This window comes from Neodiprion pinetum, chromosome 1, assembly GCF_021155775.2.
Source record: "Neodiprion pinetum isolate iyNeoPine1 chromosome 1, iyNeoPine1.2, whole genome shotgun sequence".
Lineage (NCBI taxonomy): Eukaryota > Metazoa > Arthropoda > Insecta > Hymenoptera > Diprionidae > Neodiprion > Neodiprion pinetum.
The window spans coordinates 19,543,121-19,568,066 of NC_060232.1; the positions used below are offsets into that span (position 1 = coordinate 19,543,121).

At 38.1% G+C, this 24,946-nt stretch overlaps 2 protein-coding genes across 5 annotated transcripts in view; both read right to left on the reverse strand.

Moving 5' to 3' along the window:
- Nucleotides 1-1,496: 1,496 nt before the first annotated feature.
- Nucleotides 1,497-7,101, reverse strand: LOC124218864 (uncharacterized). Of its 4 annotated transcripts, XM_069138080.1 has the most exons (4): nt 6,975-7,095; nt 5,892-6,585; nt 4,882-5,054; nt 3,084-3,551 (listed from the first exon to the last, which is right to left on the reverse strand). In XM_069138080.1, exons 2-4 carry the CDS (start codon nt 6,409-6,411, stop codon nt 3,471-3,473), a joined length of 774 nt encoding a protein of 257 aa, XP_068994181.1. In that variant the 5' UTR covers nt 6,412-6,585; nt 6,975-7,095; the 3' UTR covers nt 3,084-3,470. The 4 variants fall into 4 exon arrangements, 2 of the variants coding, with proteins under 2 accessions (XP_046481702.2, XP_068994181.1); XR_006883223.2 differs by lacking the exons at nt 3,084-3,551; nt 4,882-5,054; nt 5,892-6,585 and adding exons at nt 1,497-1,637; nt 1,721-1,869 and having other exon boundaries at nt 6,966-7,101; XR_006883224.2 differs by lacking the exons at nt 3,084-3,551; nt 4,882-5,054; nt 5,892-6,585 and adding exons at nt 1,497-1,637; nt 1,721-1,869 and having other exon boundaries at nt 6,975-7,049.
- Nucleotides 7,102-24,111: 17,010 nt separating this feature from the next.
- Nucleotides 24,112-24,946, reverse strand: part of LOC124224763 (uncharacterized) — a 32,217-nt gene continuing 31,382 nt past the window's right edge. The window contains exon 5 of the mRNA XM_046636968.2: nt 24,112-24,169. Coding sequence (XP_046492924.1) covers nt 24,112-24,169 — 58 coding nt within the window. The remainder of the gene's footprint in view (nt 24,170-24,946) is intronic.

The following is a 24,946-nucleotide window of genomic DNA, read 5'->3' on the forward strand; positions in this document are numbered from 1 at the left end:
CGGTCACTGCCACGTTCGCAAAAAGGCAGTCATCTTTAGAACGTGCGTGAGAAAGTACAAAGAATAAAATACATCTGTTTTTGAATATATCTTCAGTTGAATTGGTGTTACGTTGATTTCACAGCCTGCTTCCCATCCTCAAACTATCTCTTACAACAGGTTATGGGCCCAGGTACCCTAACTGCGTAAGAAATCGTGAGGAGAAGCAGACGCTTGAAAAACTACAAGAACGTTTGATCCGCGAGGAAATTCGGTTGTCGGTGGACGATGAAGCTCCGGGAGCTTTTGTGGCGTCGAAAACAAAGAGTGCGCGAAAAAACGATAAAACAAACGCGGAGGACTCGAAAAAAAAGCAAGTACCGAAAGACAAAGTGAAATGCTTTAGATGCCAAAGAAAAGGGCATTATGCGAGATAGTGCAAGAAAGGGCGAGAAAAAGACGATAGCGGCTCTAGTGAAACACGCGACTACGCCTTCATCGTGCAGAAATCGAGCAAAAATCAGTCGGTAAACGTCGGTAAAGAGGGGAGCACGAAACTCCCTGTCGGTATAGTGAACTCCGTGCTCAGTGCAAGTAAGCAAGAAATTTGGCTTACCGACAGCGGTGCGTCAAGACACATCACGAATCGGCGCGAATGGTTCAGCGAATACCGCGAGTTGACTGACGGCGGTACCGTGTCGCTTGGGAACGACAAAGAGTGCAGAGTGGTCGGCGAAGGAACTGTAAACATTGAAAGATTCGTCGACAACGCGTGACATCCGTCAAAAATCGAAAAGGTGCTATACATTCCACAAATGAAGAAGAATCTTTCCTCGGTCGGTCAGTGCACCTCGAAAGGGCATGAAGTTTTCTTTTCGGGAAATCGGGTTGAAATTCGCGATCGCGGAAACGTGGTAGCATATGGTGTAAAACAAGACAATCAAATATTCCGCATGATGTTTCGTGTAAAATGTGTTGATAAAACCGACGAAGCAAACGTATAGTCTAAGAGCCAGCTTAAATCTGACAACACATTCTTTACGGTATCTGAAATTTCGTCCAGTGAGACTTCTATACCCAGTAAACAAGCAATGGGTACTAGCTAAGCCCAGCCGCGGTAGGTTTGGGGTGCCTCAGGTGAGTCAGGTATGAAAATTAAGTAAATTTTTAAAGTATTTTACGGCGTCAGCCATTTTAATATATTATTTATTGAACTATTTTAAGCCAATATTAAAAATGGCTGACATTTTTTCCGGTTGTAACTATCCAGCTTACAGCGAAACATTACCTGTAGTCCGTGCATATGTATGTTCACAGTTGTAATTTTCACATTCGTCAAGTTTATATAACATTAAAATTATATTAGTCAATGTAAAAAATTTTATAAATACACAATGAAACGAACGATCTACTACTTTAAATGTGTATAATAAAGAAAAAAAGGTTCATTATAAGGCTTTAACAAATATAAAATTATTATAAAGATGGAAAAAAAAATCAAACATTAATTAGATATATTCATTATTCATATCAGAATATATTTATTTTTGGAAATAATTTATAACAATGAAATAATCATGAAATATTTTATAATTAATTTTCATCTTCGGAATCGTCTTCAGAAAGTGACAAGTCATCTTCATCCTCCAAGTCAGATTCTGTAAAAATAAAATACAAATTTTTAAATAAGCTTATGATAATTAAAATGCTGTTACAATAAATGTTACAATGCTGTCATTACCTTCAGGATTTAGAATCAAGTCGCTGACAAAGCAAGGAAGTTGGTCTCCTTCGAACCACTTAAATACGTAACGGTTTTCCATCTCCATCCAGCCGTATTCAAGGGGATTCAGTGATGTGGGCTCATTCGCATGAGCATTTTTCCAAATGCTGGAAATATAATGCGTCCTCAAAACTTGTTGGTACAGTTCAGATTTACACGGAGGGATCAAACTTGCATCAAAGCTCCGGACTTTTTTATTAAAATTTTCGTTCATATCTACAGCCTTGTAGGAATTAACGAACAGCTGAAATCTCCCATCATCAACATCGATGGATTTTTTAGCATTGTACATACTGCAAGTGTACTTCTGGATAACATTACACAGTTCACGTATGGTATCCTCAGTCAGGCCAATGTCACCGAAAGCAGCGAATGCTTTTTGAAATTCAACGTTATTTTTTAGTAACGTGAAAGGTTTTTTTTTGCCCCGATTATAAAAAGCTGGATTGAAATCACAACCAGTGAAAGCGTGGAAGCCAATTAAGCTTTTAGCTAAAAGTGGACCAAGTTCTGTATATATTTTGCTGACATCAATAAACCTTTCGTTGTTTCCTGTCCCGGTTAGCATCCAAATGTGAGAAGAAGGATTTTTCAAGTTAACCATGTTGCCCAGCATGATTATTAAAATATCAGTATCTGAACCTCTAATAACAATATTAGACTGATCAATAATGCTACAAGCATGGAAAATAATTTTACTGTCTGCTTCTTCATGAGATTTACAACACAAATCTTCAACGATACTTGACTCGACTTTGCCGTCATTGGATCTATATGAATAACAATTTTTGAAATTCAAATGGATCAATTTATTTCCAATAAACGGCGCAACATCATCCGTTGCCCAATGTATAGTGAAAAATTCAATAAGAGCTTCCTTGAATTTGGTATTTCGCATTTCTTTCGTAAAGTCACTTGATCTGATTTGGTCTGGTCCATAAATCGAGTAATCAATTAGTGGTGCTTCATGTCGAAGACTCCGTTCGTTGTCTTTGATGGAAGGGTACCAATATTGATCAAAGATAACATCTATTCTGGATGCTGAAAATTTAGTAATCATTTGCAAAAATTTCTTTGAAATATTACCAAAAGTCCTGGGTACTTCTTTCATAGCATGTAGAATAAAGAAACCGTCAATCAAATATACATCAGCGTGACTTGGTGGATCATGGTCGATTTTTGCCTCAAGAGATTTAGCAAGCGCTGACTTATCTGTTTTGTGAATTCCTCCGTCCAGATGGCATAGAGAAAGAGGCACAGGAGTTATCGGATATGATAAAATTCTGAGGACATCGATCTTATAGTCCATTGATAGCCCCAACATGCGTCCAAATAAATCCCGCTGTATTTTGATTTCTTGATTTTTTCCTCCAACTTTCACGGTTTTTTTTTTCTATCTGACTTGAAAAATTGTGAATTGGTATTTTCTTGATTGCTTTATCAAACCGGTTAATATCTGATGAACATTCAGAAATGAATGCTTTGCGAAGATCATCACCAATCTTTTCAACGTTCAGAAGAAAGTCTTCTACTTGAGTTGAAGCAGCTTTACCAGATGATATGTTAAACAATTGATTCGGAGGTAACTGGGCACTAAATGGATTGATGTATTGATCAAAAGATTTTACAAACTTTTCCAGTTGCTCGCAATTTTTTTTGATGTTCGATGGCTGTAACTCTGCTGAAATATCTTGTTTTTTATTAATGCCTATCTCTTCCAAAACGTGGGTGATAATAGTTGATCGAATATCATGACTACGAGCCCAACGTTGACGAGCTGCGATGGAATCTGTCAAATGAGTGATTCCAGTTAGTCGCCTAGCAGCATCCGCATTGATCGTTTGCTCTAGAGTTAAGTCAATCGGCTGCCTCGAAAATGGTTTTCCCGTACGTTTAATTCCAAAGAACCCTTTTTTAAAATCTTCTTCTAGCCCTGGATGAGTTGAAGCAACTTTCATAAGGTTGTAATGATACGTAACCGTCCATCTTGCATAATTTTGGTGATTAAATAAAAAAAATAAGTTTGTAATTTTAGGTAAAATATTTTTGAATAACTCAAAATCTCCCAAACGAATACTTCTGCTAAGAGTTAAATAATAATGTACAAGCTTTACGTACACCATATAAAACTGAGCAGTTTTACCAAAATCACCATGGAGAGTTTGTTCCTCAAATTTAGCATAATTTGCACACAATTCTTTGAGTTTTTCGTCGTGAATAAAAAATATTGGTGTTTGGCAAGATTTTAATCTTTGCAATTCTTGAAATATATCATCAGTTATTTCAATTTTTTCCTGTTCCAAGAAAGATCGGAAATGAAGAATTTGCAATCCTAAGGCCATCATAGGATGTAACCTCTTACACCGGTTAAAATGTTTGCCATCTAAAAAACTTGCTACAGACCCACTCGCAAGCAACTCACTCTCAACCATAATTGTTGACAGTCCACGACCATCAATGAATTTCCCAATAACTTTAAAATAAGATTGCATGATGTGAAAAGAACCCAAATGTATAAATAACTTGGAAAATTTTGGACTTGTCTCAGTGGCTTTAATTTGAAAAGCGATTTTTGCTATAGCCAAGTCGTATGTTACTTGCATGTAAGGTTGGTTGATTTCTTCTAAAATTTTCATACATTGCTCCATTGTTTCTAAAACTACTGGGTGAGCTGTTGGAAATGCATTAATTGGAGTGAGATAAGAAATTAATTGCTGAGGACTGTCATCTTTTGTTACAGCACTGTTAAAACCTGCCCACATTGGGATATCTGGTAAATGTACAGCATGGCTAAGCATCCAAACAGTATCGATACGATTGTACAGATCTTCATGGATGACAATATTTTCTTCTTCTCTTTCAGAAACTTCAGGTTGAAAACCACTGCTCATTTTACTTTTTTTAGGAAAGAACGGTAATTCCGGATCAATTGCTTCAAAAGATCGTCTTAGACGTCTTTTAGAATGGATTACTCGCAAATCATCTACATCTTCGATTTCTTCAACATTTTCAAGGGTAGGATCGATGTTTTGATATATTATCCCTACTGTATCATGAAGAGTATCTTTGCCGGTTTTCGTATCAACAAATCTATCAAAATTATCATATGCAATACCCACCGACAAATTATCAGTTCTATTGATGATTTCTGGACACAGTCCAGCTCGAGAAGTCGATGTATATGTTGCTTCAGTCTCAAGTTCTTCAATTGCATTGTAGCTAATGCAATGTCCGTAGCGGTTGATGATATCAACTACCTTACGGCTGCTAGTGAGACTTTTCAAAGTCATACCTAAACATATATGTTTGGGAATTTTAAGATTTCCATTGTGAGTCATATAAATTAAGTCTTGGCTCACAGAATTGACATGACGTTTGAAACTCTCACTTTGTTGTCGTTTGCGAAAATAACTTCCAATAACTGAAGCCACAAAATCTGATAAGTTTGATGGGACTGAACATTTACCTTGGATCAATTTTTGACTATTTAAATTATCTGGGAGTTTCGATTTTTCAATGTTCATTATTTCTTTATGTAAAATCGAGGCTGCTGCTTGTAAAATGTCTCTTTCTTTTAAATGAGCAAATAAAGATTCATCTATAGAAGTGATGCCTTTCGGTGCAATTACTTTTTTATGACCTGATTGTAGTATTTGAATATTCCCAGCAAATTGAACACGAATTTTTTCTTCTAAATATTGTGATGAAATTACTGAACTTAAGGTATGTCCCATATCATTACTTAACTCGCTGAAATAATCGATATATTGCCTATGCAGAAATGAAAGAAAATAACAACGTCCTTTTTTAATTACATTTTCTTCGATCAAAGTGCATATTTCCTGAAAAACAGTTTGGTGATATTCACGGGAAATATGCCACGATGTTTTAACAGGACTTTTTTGTAATTTTTTTTTGTTTCTGGCGTCTGTTCGGCACTTTTCATGGTAATATATTTTATTACTCGTAATATTCTGCAGCTTATCCAACATTTCATTGTAATAGTCTGAATTAATTTTAAGATTCTTCATAATACTTTCTTCAAACTGGTGTTTATTACAACTGCGCAAATTTTCTATTTTACCATGAAATTTTTTATTTTTTTTCTCACAAAAAAAACAAATATAACCTTTTACGATTGGACTTTCATTTTCTGCCGTTAAAATATCCGTTGGTGAATTTAATAAATCAGAATCTTTAACGAAGCCTGCTTCCAACGATGTATCCAGTTGAGAATCATTACCCTCTATTACAACTTCGTCTAGTACAGAGGAATCTATAGATGAATCAACATTTTGAGTCACAGTTTCAGCAATCATAGAATTGTCTGTTGACGTTAACGGCTGCTGAGCAGATAGTGATTCCGTTGATAACGTATTAGATTGAGATGTTGAAGGCGCAACATCTTTTATTTTTGTATCTTTCTTTTCATAAAACTTCGTCTTTAAAGCTGTGAAAATCCGATAACAACTGCGATGATATCCACAGTCATAAAGATCTGAAGGTAAAATTACATCTTTGTATTTTAGGTTATGATGTTTTCGTAAGTCTAGAATACGCTGACACCTTTTTAAAGTTTCTTCAGAAAATAAAAGCACTTTTTCGTCTTTTTCCGAGGCACAAATCACACACTTTAAATTATCAGCCATATTGAAAAAGTAATGGAAAATAAATTAACAATCAATAAATGCAATAAAAACTATTCACAGTATTATGTCTCTATACTTTCAACATGCAACTGACTAAAATATATTTGTCCGTAAACCGTTGGGCCTGGTGTGCCTTTGTGTTCGTAAAAGGAACTAAATCCCCACCACTCAGCCCTAACATGAAAGGAGAAAATGTTTGACTAAAGAGATAGAGAGAGAGAGCATAAACTACTACTCTTACTGTACCACATGTTTTCTAAGCATAGACTGCAGGTAATGTTTCGCTGTAAACCGGATAGTTACAACCGGAAAAAATGTCAGCCATTTTTAATATTGGCTTAAAATAGTTCAATAAATAATATATTAAAATGGCTGACGCCGTAAAATACTTTAAAAGATTTTTTTTTTCCGAATTTTGAAAAGTGGCTGCCAGGATGTTGCAACCTTCAAAATCAGCAGCCATATTTATTTTTCAATTTTTCTAGAGGTATATTATGACATATTAAAACGGCAGACGCCGTAAAATACTTTAAAAATTTACTTAATTTTCATACCTGACTCACCTGAGGCACCCCAAACCTACCGCGGCCGGGCTTAGCTAGTACCCATTGCTTGTTTACTGGGTATAGAAGTCTCACTGGACGAAATTTCAAATACCGTAAAGAATGTGTTGTCAGATTTAAGCTGGCTCTTAGACTAGTAGCAAAGACGGAATTTCAAAGATGGCACGAGAGATTTGGACACGTGAACGGCAGTACAATGCGAGAGCTGGTAAACAAAGGCCTCGTGGAAGGTGTTAAACTACCGAAAACGTGCGAATTCTTCTGTGACTCGTGTCAAATCGGCAAATCGCATCGGCGGGCTTTTCGAAGCGAGCGTGTGCGCGCAGCCACGAAACCCGATGAAGTCATTCACACAGACGTGTGCGGGCCGATGAACGTCGAATCTCAAGGAGGTGCGCGATTTCTCCTGATTTTTAAAGACGATGCAACGAGCTTCCGTTACATTTATTTCCTCAAACACAAAAATGATGTGTTTGACAAGTTCCGTGCGTTTGACAAACTTGTAGAAAATAAATTCGGTAAAGTGATGCGTGTGTTGCGGTCGGACAATGGGGGCGAATTCCGAAACAAAAGAATGAACGAATATCTTGAATCTCGTGGTATTGAGCGTGAGTATACCGCCCCGTATACGCCCGAACAGAACGGGAAAGTGGAACGTGACAATAGAACAATCATTGAAAGCGCCAGGACGATGCTGCACGCGAAGGAGCTTTCGAAGACTCTATGGGCAGAAGCGTGTAACACAGCTGTCTATCTCATGAACCGCGCTGGATCGTCGAGTGCTCGGAATGGAGCAACACCATATGAAGGGTGGATGGGAATAAAACCCAATCTGAAACATCTACGTATTTTCGGCTCTGAAGTATTTTTCAACGTGCCAAAGCAGCAAACGACGAAGTTCGACGCTCGAGCGCGAAGAATGATCCTCTTGGGTTATGAGAATAATTCATCAAACTACCGTGTCTACGATCCAAAATCAAAGAAGGTGTCAGTGTCGAGAGACGTAGTATTTCACGAAAGAATCGGCAAGATAACCTTACCGGTAGATGATGATAAGTGCGACGAAATAGTGCTGCCCAAGGCTGAACAAGAAAATGCTGATGAACGAAACGCGAATGAAGAGCCGGATGATGATGTCGATGATGTTTTTCTGCCAGCAGTTGAGGAAGCGGTCAATGCGAGACCGGAGTTGGTTATCCAAGCACCGCACGCAGAGCCACAGCACAACCTAAGAGATCGCGGATTAATACGAAGACCGTCACGTTACGAGGGCAACGCGATCGAGTATGACGTACCAACGACGTATGAGGAAGCGATAAAAAGCGTAGACTCATCGAAGTGGCTTGACGCAGTTAAAAAGGAGCTTGAAGCACATAATGTGAACAAGACGTGGTCATTGGTCAAGAGAAATCCAAAGATGAAAACTGTCGACTCAAAATGGGTTTTTCGAGTAAAAAAGGACAGTTGGAAACGTCCATCGATACAAAGCCAGACTTTGCGCTCGTGGGTTCATGCAACAAAAGGGTGTGGATTACACCGAAACATTTGCGCCAGTCGTACGGTACGACTCGGTGCGGGTGCTACTTGCTGTCGTTGCTGAGAAGAATTACGAGTTGGGGCAATTTGATGTACAAACGGCGTTCCTATATGGCAAGCTGGACGAGAAAATCTTCATGGAAGTCCCGGAGGGTCTCAACATCGAGGGCAGTTCAGTGAAAAGTGTTGTGTGCCGACTAGAAAAGTCTCTGTATGGCTTAAAGCAAGCGCCGCGCTGCTGGAACCGCGAGTTCAGCTCGTTTCTCCGAGAGTTCAAGTTCTGTGAAACCAATGCAGATCATTGCATTTTTGTCGGTGACGTAGGCGGATCGAAAGTGTATTTAGCGTTATACGTTGATGATGGCCTCATTGCTGCCGAATCGAATGAGATTCTCGAGCGCGTATTGACGCATCTTGGAAAAACATTTAAAATCACGGTTGGTGATTCGAGTGTGTATGCGGGTATGCAAATTGAGCGAAATCGGAGCGAGCGGTCGGTGTTTATACATCAAAGTGTGTATGCAAGGCGTGTGATTGAAAAATTCGATATGAGCAATGCAAAGTCTTTGAGTGTGCCGGCTGATCCACATGTAGTTTTAAATCCTATAATTGCGGGAGAAGAGAAGGCCGAAAAGGTTCCGTTCAGAGAAGCAGTCGGATCATTAATGTTCCTAGCAATAGTTTCACGTCCAGATACAGCCTATGCGGTAAACTCAGTGAGCAGGTTCTTAAACAACCACAGTAACGAGCACTGGCGAGCTGTAAAGCGTATACTGGCGTATTTATCAGGAACAATTGGTTACGGTATTGAGTTTCGTGGCAGTGGAAGCGAGCTCGTCGGTTATTCGGACGCCGATTACGCTGGAGATACAGAAACGCGCAGATCAACGACTGGATACGTTTTTCAGCTCGCAGGTGGTCCAATAACATGGGCGAGTCAGCGTCAAAAATTAGTTACACTAAGCACAACCGAAGCAGAATATGTTGCTGCCTCGGTGACGTCTCGAGAGGCGATATGGTTAAGAAAATTGTTGCTGGATATTGAATATCCATGTGCTGATGCTACTGCAATATTTGTGGACAATCAAAGTGCAATTAGACTAGTCAGGAACCCTGATTTCCATAAACGTACAAAGCATATAGATATTCGGTACCACTACATTCGTGAAAAAGTTGTAGAAAAGACACTAAAAATAGAGTATGTTCAAACAAAACAACAAAAAGCCGATATTTTTACAAAAGCTCTACCAAGAGAGCGATTCTGTATGCTAAGAGAAAACATTGGTATGAGTGTGTGTGTGGAACGCGCATAAACGGTGGAAGTATTGGATAAGTTTAATGTGCGTTCACCCTGTACGAGCCAATGAGAGCTCAAAGAGCGCGCATGCGTGAGAGTGTGAGAGACTGCGGTCACTGCCACGTTCGCAAAAAGGCAGTCATCTTTAGAACGTGCGTGAGAAAGTACAAAGAATAAAATACATCTGTTTTTGAATATCTCTTCAGTTGAATTGGTGTTACGTTGATTTCACAGCCTGCTTCCCATCCTCAAACTATCTCTTACAATAGACAACAACCATTTAGCGGGCCCGTATCAGCACCGTGAGCTTAAGGATCCGCCACCCTAAGTGCCTCCTCGGTTAAAGATTTTTTCTAAATTCTATTTCGGCCCATCTAATTCAAAATTCTATTTCGACCCTCCAGTTTTTGCTAAATCCACTTAAATTCATTTTTCACTACCGATTTTTCTTATCTACCGTTTATCTACCGCTTGTTAACATTTCCTACCGTTTTTGCTATCGTCTATCTACCGTTCGTTAACTTCTCTACCGTCTTCAGATACCGTCAACCTACCGTAAAGGTCTAACTTCATTTCCGTAACGCTAAGCTATCGGAAAACTTAACTCTACCTTCACCGTTCGAGTCATTGTCTAAATTCTACCTTATTTCTACCGTCTGATTTATCCTCAAATGCAAAACTTCATTTCTACCGTTTTAAGCTACCGTCAAAACTTTACTTCAGTTCTACCGTTCCGAGCGGTCGTGGAAATTTAACATCTTGCCTACCGATTTAAGCTACCGCGAAAAAACTCCGATTCTGACTTATTCCGTCGACGTTACCTGTCTCGTGATCACTCTAAACAACCCTCTATATCAACTGATTTCTCCCAAAAACCGTCACTGACTGAGGTAAGGGCAAAAACTCCTGAACCAAAAGCAAAAACTAACAATCAACGCTCGGATATACAAGCCTAAATTACTTGACTCGCCTTTTGTGTGATCTTTTACCATACTTTTCATATTTTATTAACTAGCGCACACTATCATACGTTAAAAACTACCGAAGCTTACGCGTTTTCCGTTTCTACCGTCTCTTACGTAATTTCCGTTAATTCTTTTGGCTAGTGTTGTCAATGGACAACGAAACCACTTATTCGTCAGTTTACGGGTCAGCCTCCATAATTTCTGATAAGAGCCTTCGTGACATTACCTAGGTAGAAGACCTGCCCGATCTCCCCCTGGGGGGAGGGAGTTGTAACGTGGCGTTTCAAAGTCGCCCGTCACAAGGGCACACAACCGTTATTATTTCTAGTTTACGCGTCCTCAGCAGGGTACTCCAACCGAACTCGATACAAAATAGGCAATAACTACTTTTAACTAATTTTTTTTTTGTAAATTCTTTATTTCGCGCTTCGGCGCAAGCTAATAAGGTACTTGGACGACAACGATCCCGACCAACGAGGGACCACTAGCTACCGTTTTCAGCTCTCGACGACTTCGCCTACCGACGGTCTAATCAGACTATACTGGCTACCTTGGTGCACCTTTATATACACCTGGGGTAGCATCCACCCGAACCTTCCGTATCGCCTCGACTGCCGGTGAACAGGGAGATAAAAATCCTCCCGGCGGCCGAGGGCACCGTTTCTCGAAGAGGAACCAGCCGCCAGCTCTATCGCATGCCGTAAGGATGGCGTGGAGGGCAGACCATAGCCTGCCATCTTCCGACTTACCGGCCTGGTGCCGGACCGACCCCAAACCACTACGTTCAGGTTGATAAAGCCATCGTTCCGAGGATCGACGCTGCCTTCCTATCGACAAAGACTAATTGTGTGAGTCGTGGTCCACGGTTTGGCCAACCGTCTGACTGCACGACCTCAGGTACAGGCAGCTAGCTACTGTCTGTGCAAAAAGCCGGTGGAGGTGAACAATGAGGCGTCACTCTCCACTCGGTAACTTTGGCCGAGAGGCACCCTGTGTATGCCTCTGTCAAAGAAGTCCCCGGTGATAGGCAGCCTGGACCGTAAACCGAAGCAGCTACAAAATCGTACGAGTTGGTGTCAACGACGAAATCGCGAGCAGCACATTACGCCACATCTATCTATCGGTAATTTTGGAAAACGTATGACCACGTCGTAACCAATATTTGCCACAGGGGGATGGCCTATTTGCGGTGGGGGTCAACCAACCAATCAAAGAAGAAGAATCACCTCACGACAACCGCGAGATCGGCGAGCCGAACTACGACTAGGGATGGGCGATATCAGTAAAAAACATCAACATCGAACTATCGATATTTTTTCAATTTTCGCTATCGAACCATCGATATTCTTAGAAAAACATCGAAACATCGATTGTCGATATCAATATTGAAAATGAGCGCGAAAATTTAAAAAAATTATAATTATCTCTAAAATAAACATACAAAAATAATAATTCCAATTTTCAATTTATTTTTTATTCAAATAATTAAAAGCATTTATACTATAACATAAGTAATTTTATCATAGATGGAGTTAAAAACATTTTATTTATAAAACAACACAAATTTATAATTAAATTAACAATTATAATTTGATTTGTAATCACTTTAGTGATTAAACTATTTAGTGACTAAAATTTTTTTATATCTACTATCACAATAGAATTCTTAAGATAATGACTGATGATTAATTATATAATAGACAAATATATAATAATAAATTAATGATAATAATTCAGTACCTTAGTGTAGATCGATATCCCCAATCTTCTGAAGTTAAACTACTCAAAAAAAGTAACTTATCTAAATTCTTCCCAGTAAGACGATTTCGGTCATCAGTTTTTATATTTCCAGCTTCAGAGAAAAGTCATTCACAAGGAACTGACGTTCCTACTACACAAAAATACTTCATCGCAATTTGGAAAAGACTTGGGAAGGAAGGTTTCAGAAGTTGCCAATATTTCAAAGGGTCTTCATTTCTTGGAATGACAGGCTGCGTAAGGTATTGTTTCAGCTCAAATGCCACACCATCCAGTGAATAAGTTACTGCACTTGTTTTGGCAACAAGCTGATCATGATGACGCCAAATATTATTTTTATTTAATTGGGCTTCAAAATTTACAGTAGATGAAACTGATATAGATGTAGAAGTCTGAGTGATACTAGAGTTCATTTGTTTACGAATGTGCTCAACCGCATCTGCGGCATGCATAGCTCTTTGAAAATGAAGTTTCTTGAAGCGAGGATCCAGAATAGTTGCAATTGCTAATGTTGGATACGACTCAATATCATAAAATTGATTATCTAGAGAATTTAGTAAATGGTTTTTGAATTGAACTCCATCCTCAGTTTTTTGGTTTCGAGAGCATTATTTCATTTTTCATGACCGCAATAGCAGGAATTATAATACTGCAAGTTAAATAGGAATCCCCGCTCAATTCGGTTATGATTATCATGACAGGTTTTATTAAATTCACGATATCTTTCAAAATCACCAATTCTTCATGGCTTAACATCGGTGGTGGATTCGCACACTTCGAAGTCACTGGATAAACGTAATCTTCCAATAATAAAAACCTTTCCAGCATGTCATAGGTTGAAGTCCAGCGGGTGTCAACGCTTTCAATGAACTTAAGTATGGTTCCTTCCGATTTGCCGTCACGTTCTTGCAGTCTTCTTAGTTCATCCGCAGCCGGAACACTTTTTCTTGTCATCATGACAATTCTTTCAACTTTATCAATCACAAGTTGTATATGTGGCATTTTTGCAATAGCTTTCGGAACTATATGAGATGCTCGATGGGCAAAGCAGGGCAGCCTTTTATTGTTGTTCTTTTTACTTTGATCAATGTTTCCGTTGCTCAAATTATCTACGTCAGAATCAAACACATTATCAATAGCTTTTATCATGTTCGCAGCGCTATCACTTATAATAGCTGTCATTTTATCTTTAAGTAAACTAAAATTATTAAAAATTTCTAATAAACATGTTGATGTATAAGTTGCATTATGCTCAGAATCTAATGGTTTAACACAAAGATGCGTGCTTAAAATTTTTAAGTTATCGGACGATAAATAATGGACAGTTGTTCCTAAATAACTTTTCTGAGACACATCCGTCCAGATATCACAAGTGATAGAATAAAACGCAGATTCATTTAAGTCCTGAATTATTTTAAGTTTCAAAACGTCATATTTATCATTAATTAACTTTGTTAAAGTTCTACGACTGGGTATAGAGTACTGAGGTCTAGCTGTCTTTACGAACTGCTTGAGACCTTTTTTTTCCACACTACGGAAAGGCATGTGATCAACTACTATCATATATAGTAGAGAGTTTGTTAATTTTTCAGCTTCAAGACCACCTTCTGCATAATAAAATTATACAATCAGTATGAATAAACACTTGCAGTATATATAATAATAGTAATAATAATAGCAAAAATATAAATCTAACCTGCGTAAGAATTTGCTCGCTTAAATAAATCAAGAACGGGATTGCTCTGAAAAAAAGTTTTTAAATAAATGCTAAGTTATTTCGTCTTATTAATTAATTTAGAGTACAATATTTTATACAAACCTGCTGAACTTTTGTCGGAATTTTCGGTTTTTTACATTCAAGCCCCCTGGAATCATCAGAATGCTCTTCAATCACAACAGAAGGACGTTTTTTCGTATTTATTTGTAATTCTACTGGTATAAACATTTTGTGTTTAGAATTCAGATGAGCTCGAAGATTTGATGTATTTCCCGACGTTTTAATAACAGTTTGACAAAATTTACATCGTGCCGAAGTTGAGTCTATTGGCGTAAAATATTCCCAAAATTTACTTTTACTTTTAACACTGTAAAAAGCAAAAATATATTAGTATGTACATAATTATATTTTTTACTCTAAAATAGTAGATAAGAATAAAATTGATGTTGGATAAAATATAAATAAATATATAACGTACTTGGATGTATTATCAGGATTACAATTCAACGAACCATTAACTAGGAAAGGATAATAAACAAAAAGACTTTTTAATTAACTCTTCATGATGAATTAAAATGCATGAAGATAGAGAAAAACATTTACCACTGTCATTAGAAATTGTTTTTTGGGAAACTGGTATAGAATTATTCAATAGTAGAGGCTTGCTGGATGGGTTATTAAGTTTGGGATGGACAGGCTGATTTAAATTGTCAGAAATTGACACTGTTTCATTACTTTTGTCGCCTTTGTCATTAGGATTCAATTCAGGACAATTGAGAAGAGTACTTAAAAAAGAAAATAGGAAAAATAATGATTAGTTACATCAGGTACATGAGTATGAAATGACGGAAAAATGTTTTTAAAGAGTATTGAAATTCACTTACTAATCTACATCGTCAATCGATTTCCAGATGTATTCGGGAAGATTATCTTTAACTAATGGTCTGCCTTTATTCAAGATTTCCATGATAAATTCGTACGCATATTTATCATTATCTGTAAATGTAAAAAATATTATTAAAAATCTATTATTAGTATAAATTATAACCACTGTATACGTACGTTTCAATCTTACATATTCTGATGTCTTGAGATTGGAAATCAACCACGATTCTGAATTTTGATCATTAATTTTAAACCACATATGAAATGATCTAGTATCTTCAGATTCCAGAAAAAAAATAATACGACGTAAAAATTTTATAAAATTCGTATAAAAAATAAAGAAAATAAACACAAGATATTTTAGGTTATACAAAAGTACATACGTTGACAGTCGTCAGAGTCATCCATCTCCATCGTCTTAAATTTAAAGCCTCAGTTGAATTATAAGAGCTACAAGTATTTAATAAACTTATAAGAGTTAATTAAAAGTTAAAATTAACACTCGAGTGTTTACATTACACGGCTTGCTGTGAGTTTGTGAAAAAACCGTTAAGATTTAAAATTTTCATGCAATCAATCCTATTGGTTGATGTTTCAATTATTATTATGCGCTTCAGCAGCGACACCAACGAACTTAGCAGAATAATTAAAAATCCGCGGTTAAATTTAAATAGATATATGATAAATGATAAATTTGTGTAGAAAAAAAATAAATACAAGTATTAATGAGTGGATAATTATTTTTATTATTATATCATTAAATTATTTTTAATTTATAGTAATCAATTATTTTTATAAGAGAACACAACTTTAATTAACTGGAGAGAAATCAATTGCGTCCAAACTTCTGTACAGCACTGTCCACGCTGGGTTTTGAACTGGATACTGGCCAGTAGCAATTAAGTTTTGGATAAAGTTGTAAGCTTCTTGGTCATTAGCTACATAAAAAAAAAATATTTTAATAATTAATTATTAACATTACTATAAATTTAATTTTTATAGGTTATACGTACTTTTAATTCGTAAATAGGTGTGAAAATCTAAATTTTGAATCAAAAACAAAGGTTCTTGATCGATTTGGAAATATAAATTGTATCTTCTAGCCCCAGCATTATCTAAACAAACCCAAAGTACAAATAAGTTATTAATTAAACTACATCAATTTCAAAGTAAAAAAAAATGAAGTTCAGATTTAGTGATATCATAATTTATATTATAAAAAAAAATGTACTTACGAGGTACTTGAACGACGTTAATGTTATTAGCAGCCATGTCAATAATAATAATATATAAATTCACAAAATAATCAAAGAAAGAAGTATTTAATTTATACTAATAAGATAGTTTAACAATGTGTTTGCCGCGTTTTTAGTTTGCTCGCATCGATAAAAATTATAATAATAATAAAAAAAGAAATTATAATTCACACTCTCAAGGAGTATACCCTCTGCAGGTAAATCACTCGACGATGTCGATAGTTCAAATCATTCCATCGACTATCGATATTTTGACCTAGAAAAAATATCGACTAAAAATATCGATGTTTCCCCCGAAAACAATCGATAGTTGAAACATCGATGCATATCGCCCATCCCTAACTACGACCTCCTTCTATTCTACGCTTGACCTGCTGAGCGACAGCTGTGTTTTCCATATCCTCCCGAGTATTCTTTCATCTTAAGCTACCGATTCTTCTTCCTCTCGTCTACCGTAATTTTATCTACCGTTTCTTCATACCCTCTATCGTTGCACTATCGTTAACTTTTTCCTGTAAATTCAAGTCCTTTCCTTCCTTTCTACTTTCGTTTGATTATTCTAAGTTTGATTTAAATTAGAGTCAGTTTGTGTGCCTGAAGTCACCAGCCAAGGTAAGGCTTCTGCCTCTGTATTGTATCGTTACGAAGTTGCTCATAATTTCTATTCTTTCTTATGGTATTTATCGACTTTGTGTGAATCATGGTCCACGGCTGAAAGTTGCAGTAAGCCGCCGTGTGGCTGCATGATTTCGGTCATTTGTGTTATATTTATTGTTTCTTGGTTGCATCGTGTGATGCAAGTTTTGTGTGAATCATGGTCCACGGTCTAGAGTTGCAGTAAGCCGCCGTGTGACTGCATGATTTCAGTAATTTATTATTTTCGTATCTGAGCGACCTCGTAACTGCCGAATAATTATTTCTTCTGTATTTATGATTTTTCTGATTATTTGTGAATTACTATTAGCCTGCTTCTGTACTTTCTATCGTATTTTGAGCCCTATTGGCTTCATATTTCATGCCATACTCTTTTTGTAATAGTAGTGTGCTTCATATTTTATTTCTGTTATCGCTTATTATATTTTTTATTTATACTTGTGCCTATTGTATCATATATCGAGTTCCTTGGAGTACAACCGAGCGTAGAATCAGCCCCTAGATATTACCGCACTTTTTCTTTATTGTTATTGGCAATTTTATATTATTTTTGCCTGTTATTCTTTTCTCTGTATTTCGTTAAATTAAGTTCTGCGAATTATTCTTCTGTACTGCGGTGTATTTAGTGTATTTCTTTATTTTGTAAACTCTCCGAAATTCTCACTCTCTCATAATTTTGTATTTTGTATTCTGTCGAAAGTTATGTTTAGGAATTCATTATTTAATTCCTCAAGTCCGTAGTAATTATAAATTATCGAATCTACCGTTTATGAATAGTTATACCGAAAGCTATCTAGTCGATCGTTTGCCGACTATGTAAATTGTTGATGAATGTCAATCTCTCGTACTGGTTATAATTTATGGTAAATTCGTCGTATTATCTACCGAACTATCGTTACGTTGTTTTCTACCGATCGCAGTAAAGTTCTCTCGTTTCTGATTGACAGAATAATAATTTTCGTAGCTTCATTTGCAATTTGGGTAAGATCACGTCGCCCAGTGACGTGTAGTTTTAAGTAAATTCTTGCATTATATCGCATCTCCCGACGTACGTTCATTTTTCTCTGAGTAGTACAGCAAGGAGAGTTCTGAGTACAAACACCTTCTTTACTGACCGAACCGCTCCGCGCAGCCCAGACGCAAACCCGTAAAGGTTACCCCCACTCTCATTAGATAAGACCATGCAACCTTACCGACAGTTGTATCGGTCGACGGTGAAAATCGCACTGCTTTGCCGGCAATTCTTATCGATCGAGGGTCAAAATCGTGCTGTTTTACCGACAATCTCACCGACCAAAGGTCTGTAGTGCTCGCCTGCCAACGGTAGAGGGCGCAGCGGAGGCGAGAACTTTTTTACCGTCCCGCATTCTTTTCCCACGGTAGGACTGCTGATGTGTAACATCAACCACCCCCACATTCTTTTCCCACGTTATCAACCATGTGACATTCCAAAATTAATGGTTCCGAGAATTGTTTGGCTCAAATTCAACGTCGCACCAACACGGTAGGACTGCTGATGTGTAACATCAACCACCCCACATTCCTTTCCCACCTTATCAACCTAGCGACATTCCAAAATTAATAGTTCCGAGAATTGTTTGTCCCAACGTCGCACCGAAATCCTTTGACCGCATACCGCTCGCCGTCGAAACTTGTCGAACGCATTGTTTTGTCTAACCACCTTACCAACCACGTGACATTCCAAAATTAATGGTTCCGAGAATCGTGTTTCACTTATTCGGATGTCGGTTTGATATCAACCACCTCACATTCCTTTCCCACCTTATCAACCACGTGACATTCCAAAATTAATGGTTCCGAGAATTGTTTTTCACTTACTCGGATGTCGGTTTGATATCCAAGGTCGACCGATAGTCGCGGTACAGAGCCATGGATCTGCGGTGTCGGGTTACTATCGCTCTTGGAATGCCAAAAGGTGCGCGCGCATCCGTACAGCTGCCCTATAAAAAGGACGCTCATCACTGCAAACGATTATTACGTCACAAGCTGTCAAGCATACGTGAGGAAAAAGCTCAAGATGGAATCCGCGAAGTGTTTGAGATTGATCGATATTATGGAATCGGCGTTCAAGATTTTATCGGAAAAATCGTCGCCGGCAGAAATTGCAAAATGGATTCGACTCGGAACCCAAAATATCAGGCTTTTGAATAAAATCTTACGCAACAACGCCTCAACGATCGGGGAGAAGACAAGAATTTTGACTACAATTGGAATTCTGAAATCGTTGACAGTCAAATTTCAACAATTGCAGAAAGTGGGTGACGGATTACGAAGCCGACGAAGAAGCGATCGAGTACGGTGGGAAGATTTGGAATCAGCTTTCGAGAGTAGAATTCGAACTGGATCCATCGTCAATTTGAAGCATAAAGATGTGGAGAGATTTCTAGAAGACGCAAAGGTACTAGCTGTGACGAGGCTGAAAAACGCTCTGAAGAAAGACAGGAGCTTGAAAGCCAACGTTATCCTGGCTTGTAAATTTGAACTCAGAAAAGTTGATCGCACGGTGGAAGAGATCAAATTTTTTAATACGAGAAATGAAATCATCCTCCAGACAACGGATATCAACGAATGGTTCATCGAAAACGCGACGGAGCGTTTGTTGAAAAAGGTGGAAGATTTCCAGGAAAAGGATTCGGGCTGGTCGCTGACCGAAATAATCAATTTGACTGTGAATATCAACAAGTACGTGCCACTACGAGGCGGTGTCTTCACATACACACCACTACCCAAAGATATTCAAGATAAGAAGGCTGTCGTCAACATCCGTAACAGCGACTCGTATTGCTTCCTCTGGTCGGTCACCGCAGCTCTGTTCCCAGCCGACAACAACAATCCCAGCAAAATTACTTCGTATCCACATTTCAGCTCAGTGCTACAATACGACGATTTGCATTTTCCAATGTCTTTAGACAAAAACACCATTTCAAAATTTGAGAAGCTTAACGGTCTTTCAATTAACGTTTACGGTATAGATAGTGCGGAAAAACAAAAGCGCAGTGAAATCGTACCCATTTATTTAAGCCGAAACAAGTCTGATAAGCCTACAATCCATCTTTTAGTAATAGAGTCTGAAAACGACGATGACGATGATAGTATGGAAAATATTGAAAAGAATGTAACACATCATTTTGCATGGATTCGGAATTTATCGCGGTTGACAAGTTCTCAAATTTCGAAACGCAATGGTCGTACTTGGTTATGTGATAGGTGTCTATCACACTTTCAATCTGAAGAGTGTTTAACAAAGCACAATGTAGATTGCATGAATTTAAACAAAACCAAAGTTATTCTACCTACAGATGAGGAAAAATACTCAAATTCAAAAATTTCAAGCACAAAGAAACCGTTCCATTCTGCATTTACGCGGATCTCGAATGTTTACTGCAACCCACACATGAAAGTTTTGGGGAAAATAGAATAATTTATCAGAAGCATCTTCCGTATAGTATAGCTTACTATCTGCATTGCGCGTTTGACGATTCGCTTTCAAAATTCAAAATTAATCGTGGAGAGACTTGCGTTCAATGGTTTGTGAACGAGTTAGCGGAATTGGCACATTCGTTGGAAGTTTATTTCAAGACTGTTGTACCGATGGAACCACTAAATTTCAATCAAATCAACGAATTTCACTCAACAACAGTGTGTCACATTTGTGAAAAACCGTTTACACTCGCAGACGTGAAACATCGTGATCACTGCCATTTCACGGGAAAGTACCGTGGTGCTGCTCACCGAGGTTGCAATCTAAATTACCAAAATTCGCACATTATCCCAGTGATATTCCACAATCTGTCGGGTTACGATTCACATTTCCTGATCAAAGCACTGGCCACATCGTTCGAGGGCACAACTGAGCTTCTACCCGTGAACAAAGAAAAGTACATTTCATTTACAAAATACGTCGAGGGGACAGATATAAAGTTTAGATTCGTAGATTCGTACCGCTTCATGCCCAGTAGTCTTGAGAAATTAGCAACGTATCTCGGTGATGATCAGAAATCAATCACACGAAAATTTTATCATAGCTCAGATAAATTTCAGTTATTGACCAGAAAAGGAGTGTTCCCGTACGAATACATAGACAGTTGGGAGAAGCTCGAGGACACACGGTTACCATCCAAACAACAATTTTACTCAAAATTAAATGATCGGGATATATCAGACGACGACTATGCACATGCATGTAAAGTTTGGCAAACTTTTAACGTTCAAACTTTGGGAGAGTATTCGGACTTGTATTTACAGACGGACGTGTTTTTACTGGCCGACGTTTTTCAAAACTTTCGACAGAGCTGTTGGACGACGTACAAACTGGACCCGTTACATTACTACACAGCGCCCGGTCTGTCGTTTGATGCAATGTTAAAATGTACAGGCATCGAACTCGAGCTTCTCACCGACATAGACATGGTTATGTTTATCGAAAAGGGTATTCGTGGTGGTGTGTCACAGTGTTCGAACAGATACGCAAAGGCCAACAATAGATATATGGGAGAGGAATTCGATCCTGAGGTCGAAGAATCTTATCTCATGTACTTTGACGTTAATAATTTGTACGGTGCTGCTATGAGCTTTGCTCTGCCATACAGTTCCTTCGAATGGTTATCAGACTTCGGACAATGCGACGTTCTTACCATCTCGGACGACGCGGAGTTTGGTTACATACTGGAGGTTGATTTGGAATATCCTGAGGAACTGCATGAAATTCATAAGGATTTACCACTGTGTCCGGAGCACTACATACCTCCGATCTCGAATAGTAAGCAACCGAAATTGACACCCACGCTATTTTCCAAGAAAAACTACGTTGTTCACTACCGCGTTTTGAAACAATGCTTACAATTAGGCTTAAAATTACTCAAAATTCATAGAGTTCTCAAATTCAGACAAACCCGGTGGCTCAAAAATTATATAGATTTAAATACCGATTTGCGGAAAAAATCTCACAACGAATTTGAGAAAAACTTTTACAAACTGATGAACAACGCAGTTTTTGGTAAAACTATGGAAAACGTGCGAAAGTATAGAGATGTCAGGCTGATCACGAAATGGGATGGAAGATACGGTGCTAGAGCTACCATAGCCAAACCCAATTTTCACAGCTGCACCGTTTTCGACAAAGATATAATTATCGTTGAAATGAGTAAGACGAAAGTCAAGTTGAATAAACCATTGTACGCAGGTTTCTCCATCATGGATCTGGCTAAAACATATATCTACGATTTTCATTACAATTACATTAAGCAGAAATTCGGCAACCGAGCAAAATTAATGTACACGGATACCGACAGTTTGATTTACAATTTTACCGTCCCCGACATATACGAACACATTAAGGAGGACTTGCACAAATTCGACACGTCTGATTATCCTCTTGACAACGTTTATGGAATGCCTCTAGCGAACAAAAAAGTTCTCGGCTTGATGAAAGACGAGAATAACGGGAAAATCATGCTGGAATTTGTAGGGTTACGAGCTAAATTGTACGCATTCCGAGTCTTGGGAGACGAGACAGACAATAAACGTGCCAAAGGTGTTAGAGGATCAACGTTAAGAAAAATAACCTTCAACGATTATTTGGACTGTGCGTTGAAACGTGAAAATCTATCGTCAAATCAGCATTTGATATTGAGTCGAAAGCACGAGGTATACACCGTAGAACAGCAGAAAGTAGCATTGAGCTGGAATGACGACAAGCGGATCGTGTTTCAAAATACAACCGACACGCTTCCGTGGGGCTACAAGCCTACACCTTAGCTCTATAACTGTACCATGATGTATAAAATATTATTGTTATGTAGGATAAGAACGCTCCGAAATATAAGAAATTGTACAACGATGCATATGTCTGTCGATTGTCTAAAAAATAAAGACGCATACTTGTTGTGTGTCGGATATAAAATAAAGAGGGACATACGTTTTTACAAAAAAAAATTCATTTATTCTGGGGGAACGTTATATAAGCGAAAAGTGAAAACTTCATCGCCAGTCTGAAGCTGTTCTTCTTGCAAATGAGAAGTGCTCTGGAACAACAACGTGAATTGAAGAAACGACTAGAACTGCTCCTCAAGAATATTGGAGAAGTAAAACATCTGCTGAAAATCAGATCTGACCTCAATCAACTCACAAGAGATTTCGAGCACATACAACTCGACCGTAACGATCATGGACTTTTCAAAAATTGAACGAAGTCGCTCGCCTGGAGACACTTCTGCCCTTGAAAAAAGCTTTCGGACCTCGAAGTATACTTCGAATACCGGGTCAGTGGCGTTCGTCGGGTTAAAACGAAATTTGGAGACAAAATCGTTCTGGACTTGGATGACTCTTTCACGATTTTTCTGCCCAACCGACTGACCAAGGCCCTCCACGAAAATGAAGATTTGTTCCAGAAGGTGACGACAGCCAGTAAGGAGATACGGTTGCATATACGCTATCTTGGCGGACCCTACGGTCAACTTTAATTCGTATACGTATAATCTGAGTATCGCATTCGAATATCCAATGTTCTGTGTAAGTCTTACGTTCAATAAACAAAAAAAAAGATTGAAATTATGAATATTTTTTCATTTATCCATCATGTATACCTTTGATCCTACGTACGTTTTGTACCTTGTAGTTGTATCTAGAATTAAGTCTCAAAATCTAAGAAAATGCTACTCCGAACACCACTTAGCAACGATGGAGGGTTTCGAGCTGCGTCATGTAATGTGAACTCTACGATGAGTATTTGGACGGGTTCAGACAAGACCAGAGTGCAAGGTCGGCCGATAGCCGCGGTACAGAGCCAAGGATCTGCGGTGTTGGGTTACTATCGCTCTGGGAATGCAAAACATAACTCGGTTTGAGTACAGCTCGGTCAAGGATGGAGAGCAAGGTCGAATCTTACATAAGCTTCGTATTGAAAAAAATTCTCTCTCAAGAGCTAAGGTGAAGGTATAAAATTATTTCATGAATATTCTTTGAAAAAAACAGTTTTATTACATCTGTCGCGAACAGAAATAATAAAATAATGTACTACTCAGTCATAACAAAATTTAATATGGAAGGTTTAGGTAATAAGCAGGGATGTTTTAAATATATCGTTCTGAGGAGGACCCCCATCACGGCTGAAACGTAAACATAAAAACAGTGTTTTGATGTTCACGACCTTCATATCCAAGAATAATATTATTCAACAATTCACCAAGGTCAAGAAAAATCGTCTTCTTCACTATTCCAGAATTTCCGAATTGCCTGGCTTTTACGGGTCTCAAGATTTTTGAAGTTACAGCATTGTTCAGCTCTGCGGGATCTATATATAAACGGAACAAGAGACTGTGCAATGTCGCAGATCCCGCAGAGCTGAACAATGCTGTAACTTCAAAAATCTTGAGACCCGTAAAAGCCAGGCAATTCGGAAATTCTGGAATAGTGAAGAAGACGATTTTTCTTGACCTTGGTGAATTGTTGAATAATATTATTCTTGGATATGAAGGTCGTGAACATCAAAACACTGTTTTTATGTTTACGTTTCAGCCGTGATGGGGGTCCTCCTCAGAACGATATATTTAAAACATCCCTGCTTATTACCTAAACCTTCCATATTAAATTTTGTTATGACTGAGTAGTACATTATTTTATTATTTCTGTTCGCGACAGATGTAATAAAACTGTTTTTTTCAAAGAATATTCATGAAATAATTTTATACCTTCACCTTAGCTCTTGAGAGAGAATTTTTTTCAATACGAAGCTTATGTAAGATTCGACCTTGCTCTCCATCCTTGACCGAGCTGTACTCAAACCGAGTTATGTTTTGCATTCCCAGAGCGATAGTAACCCAACACCGCAGATCCTTGGCTCTGTACCGCGGCTATCGGCCGACCTTGCACTCTGGTCTTGTCTG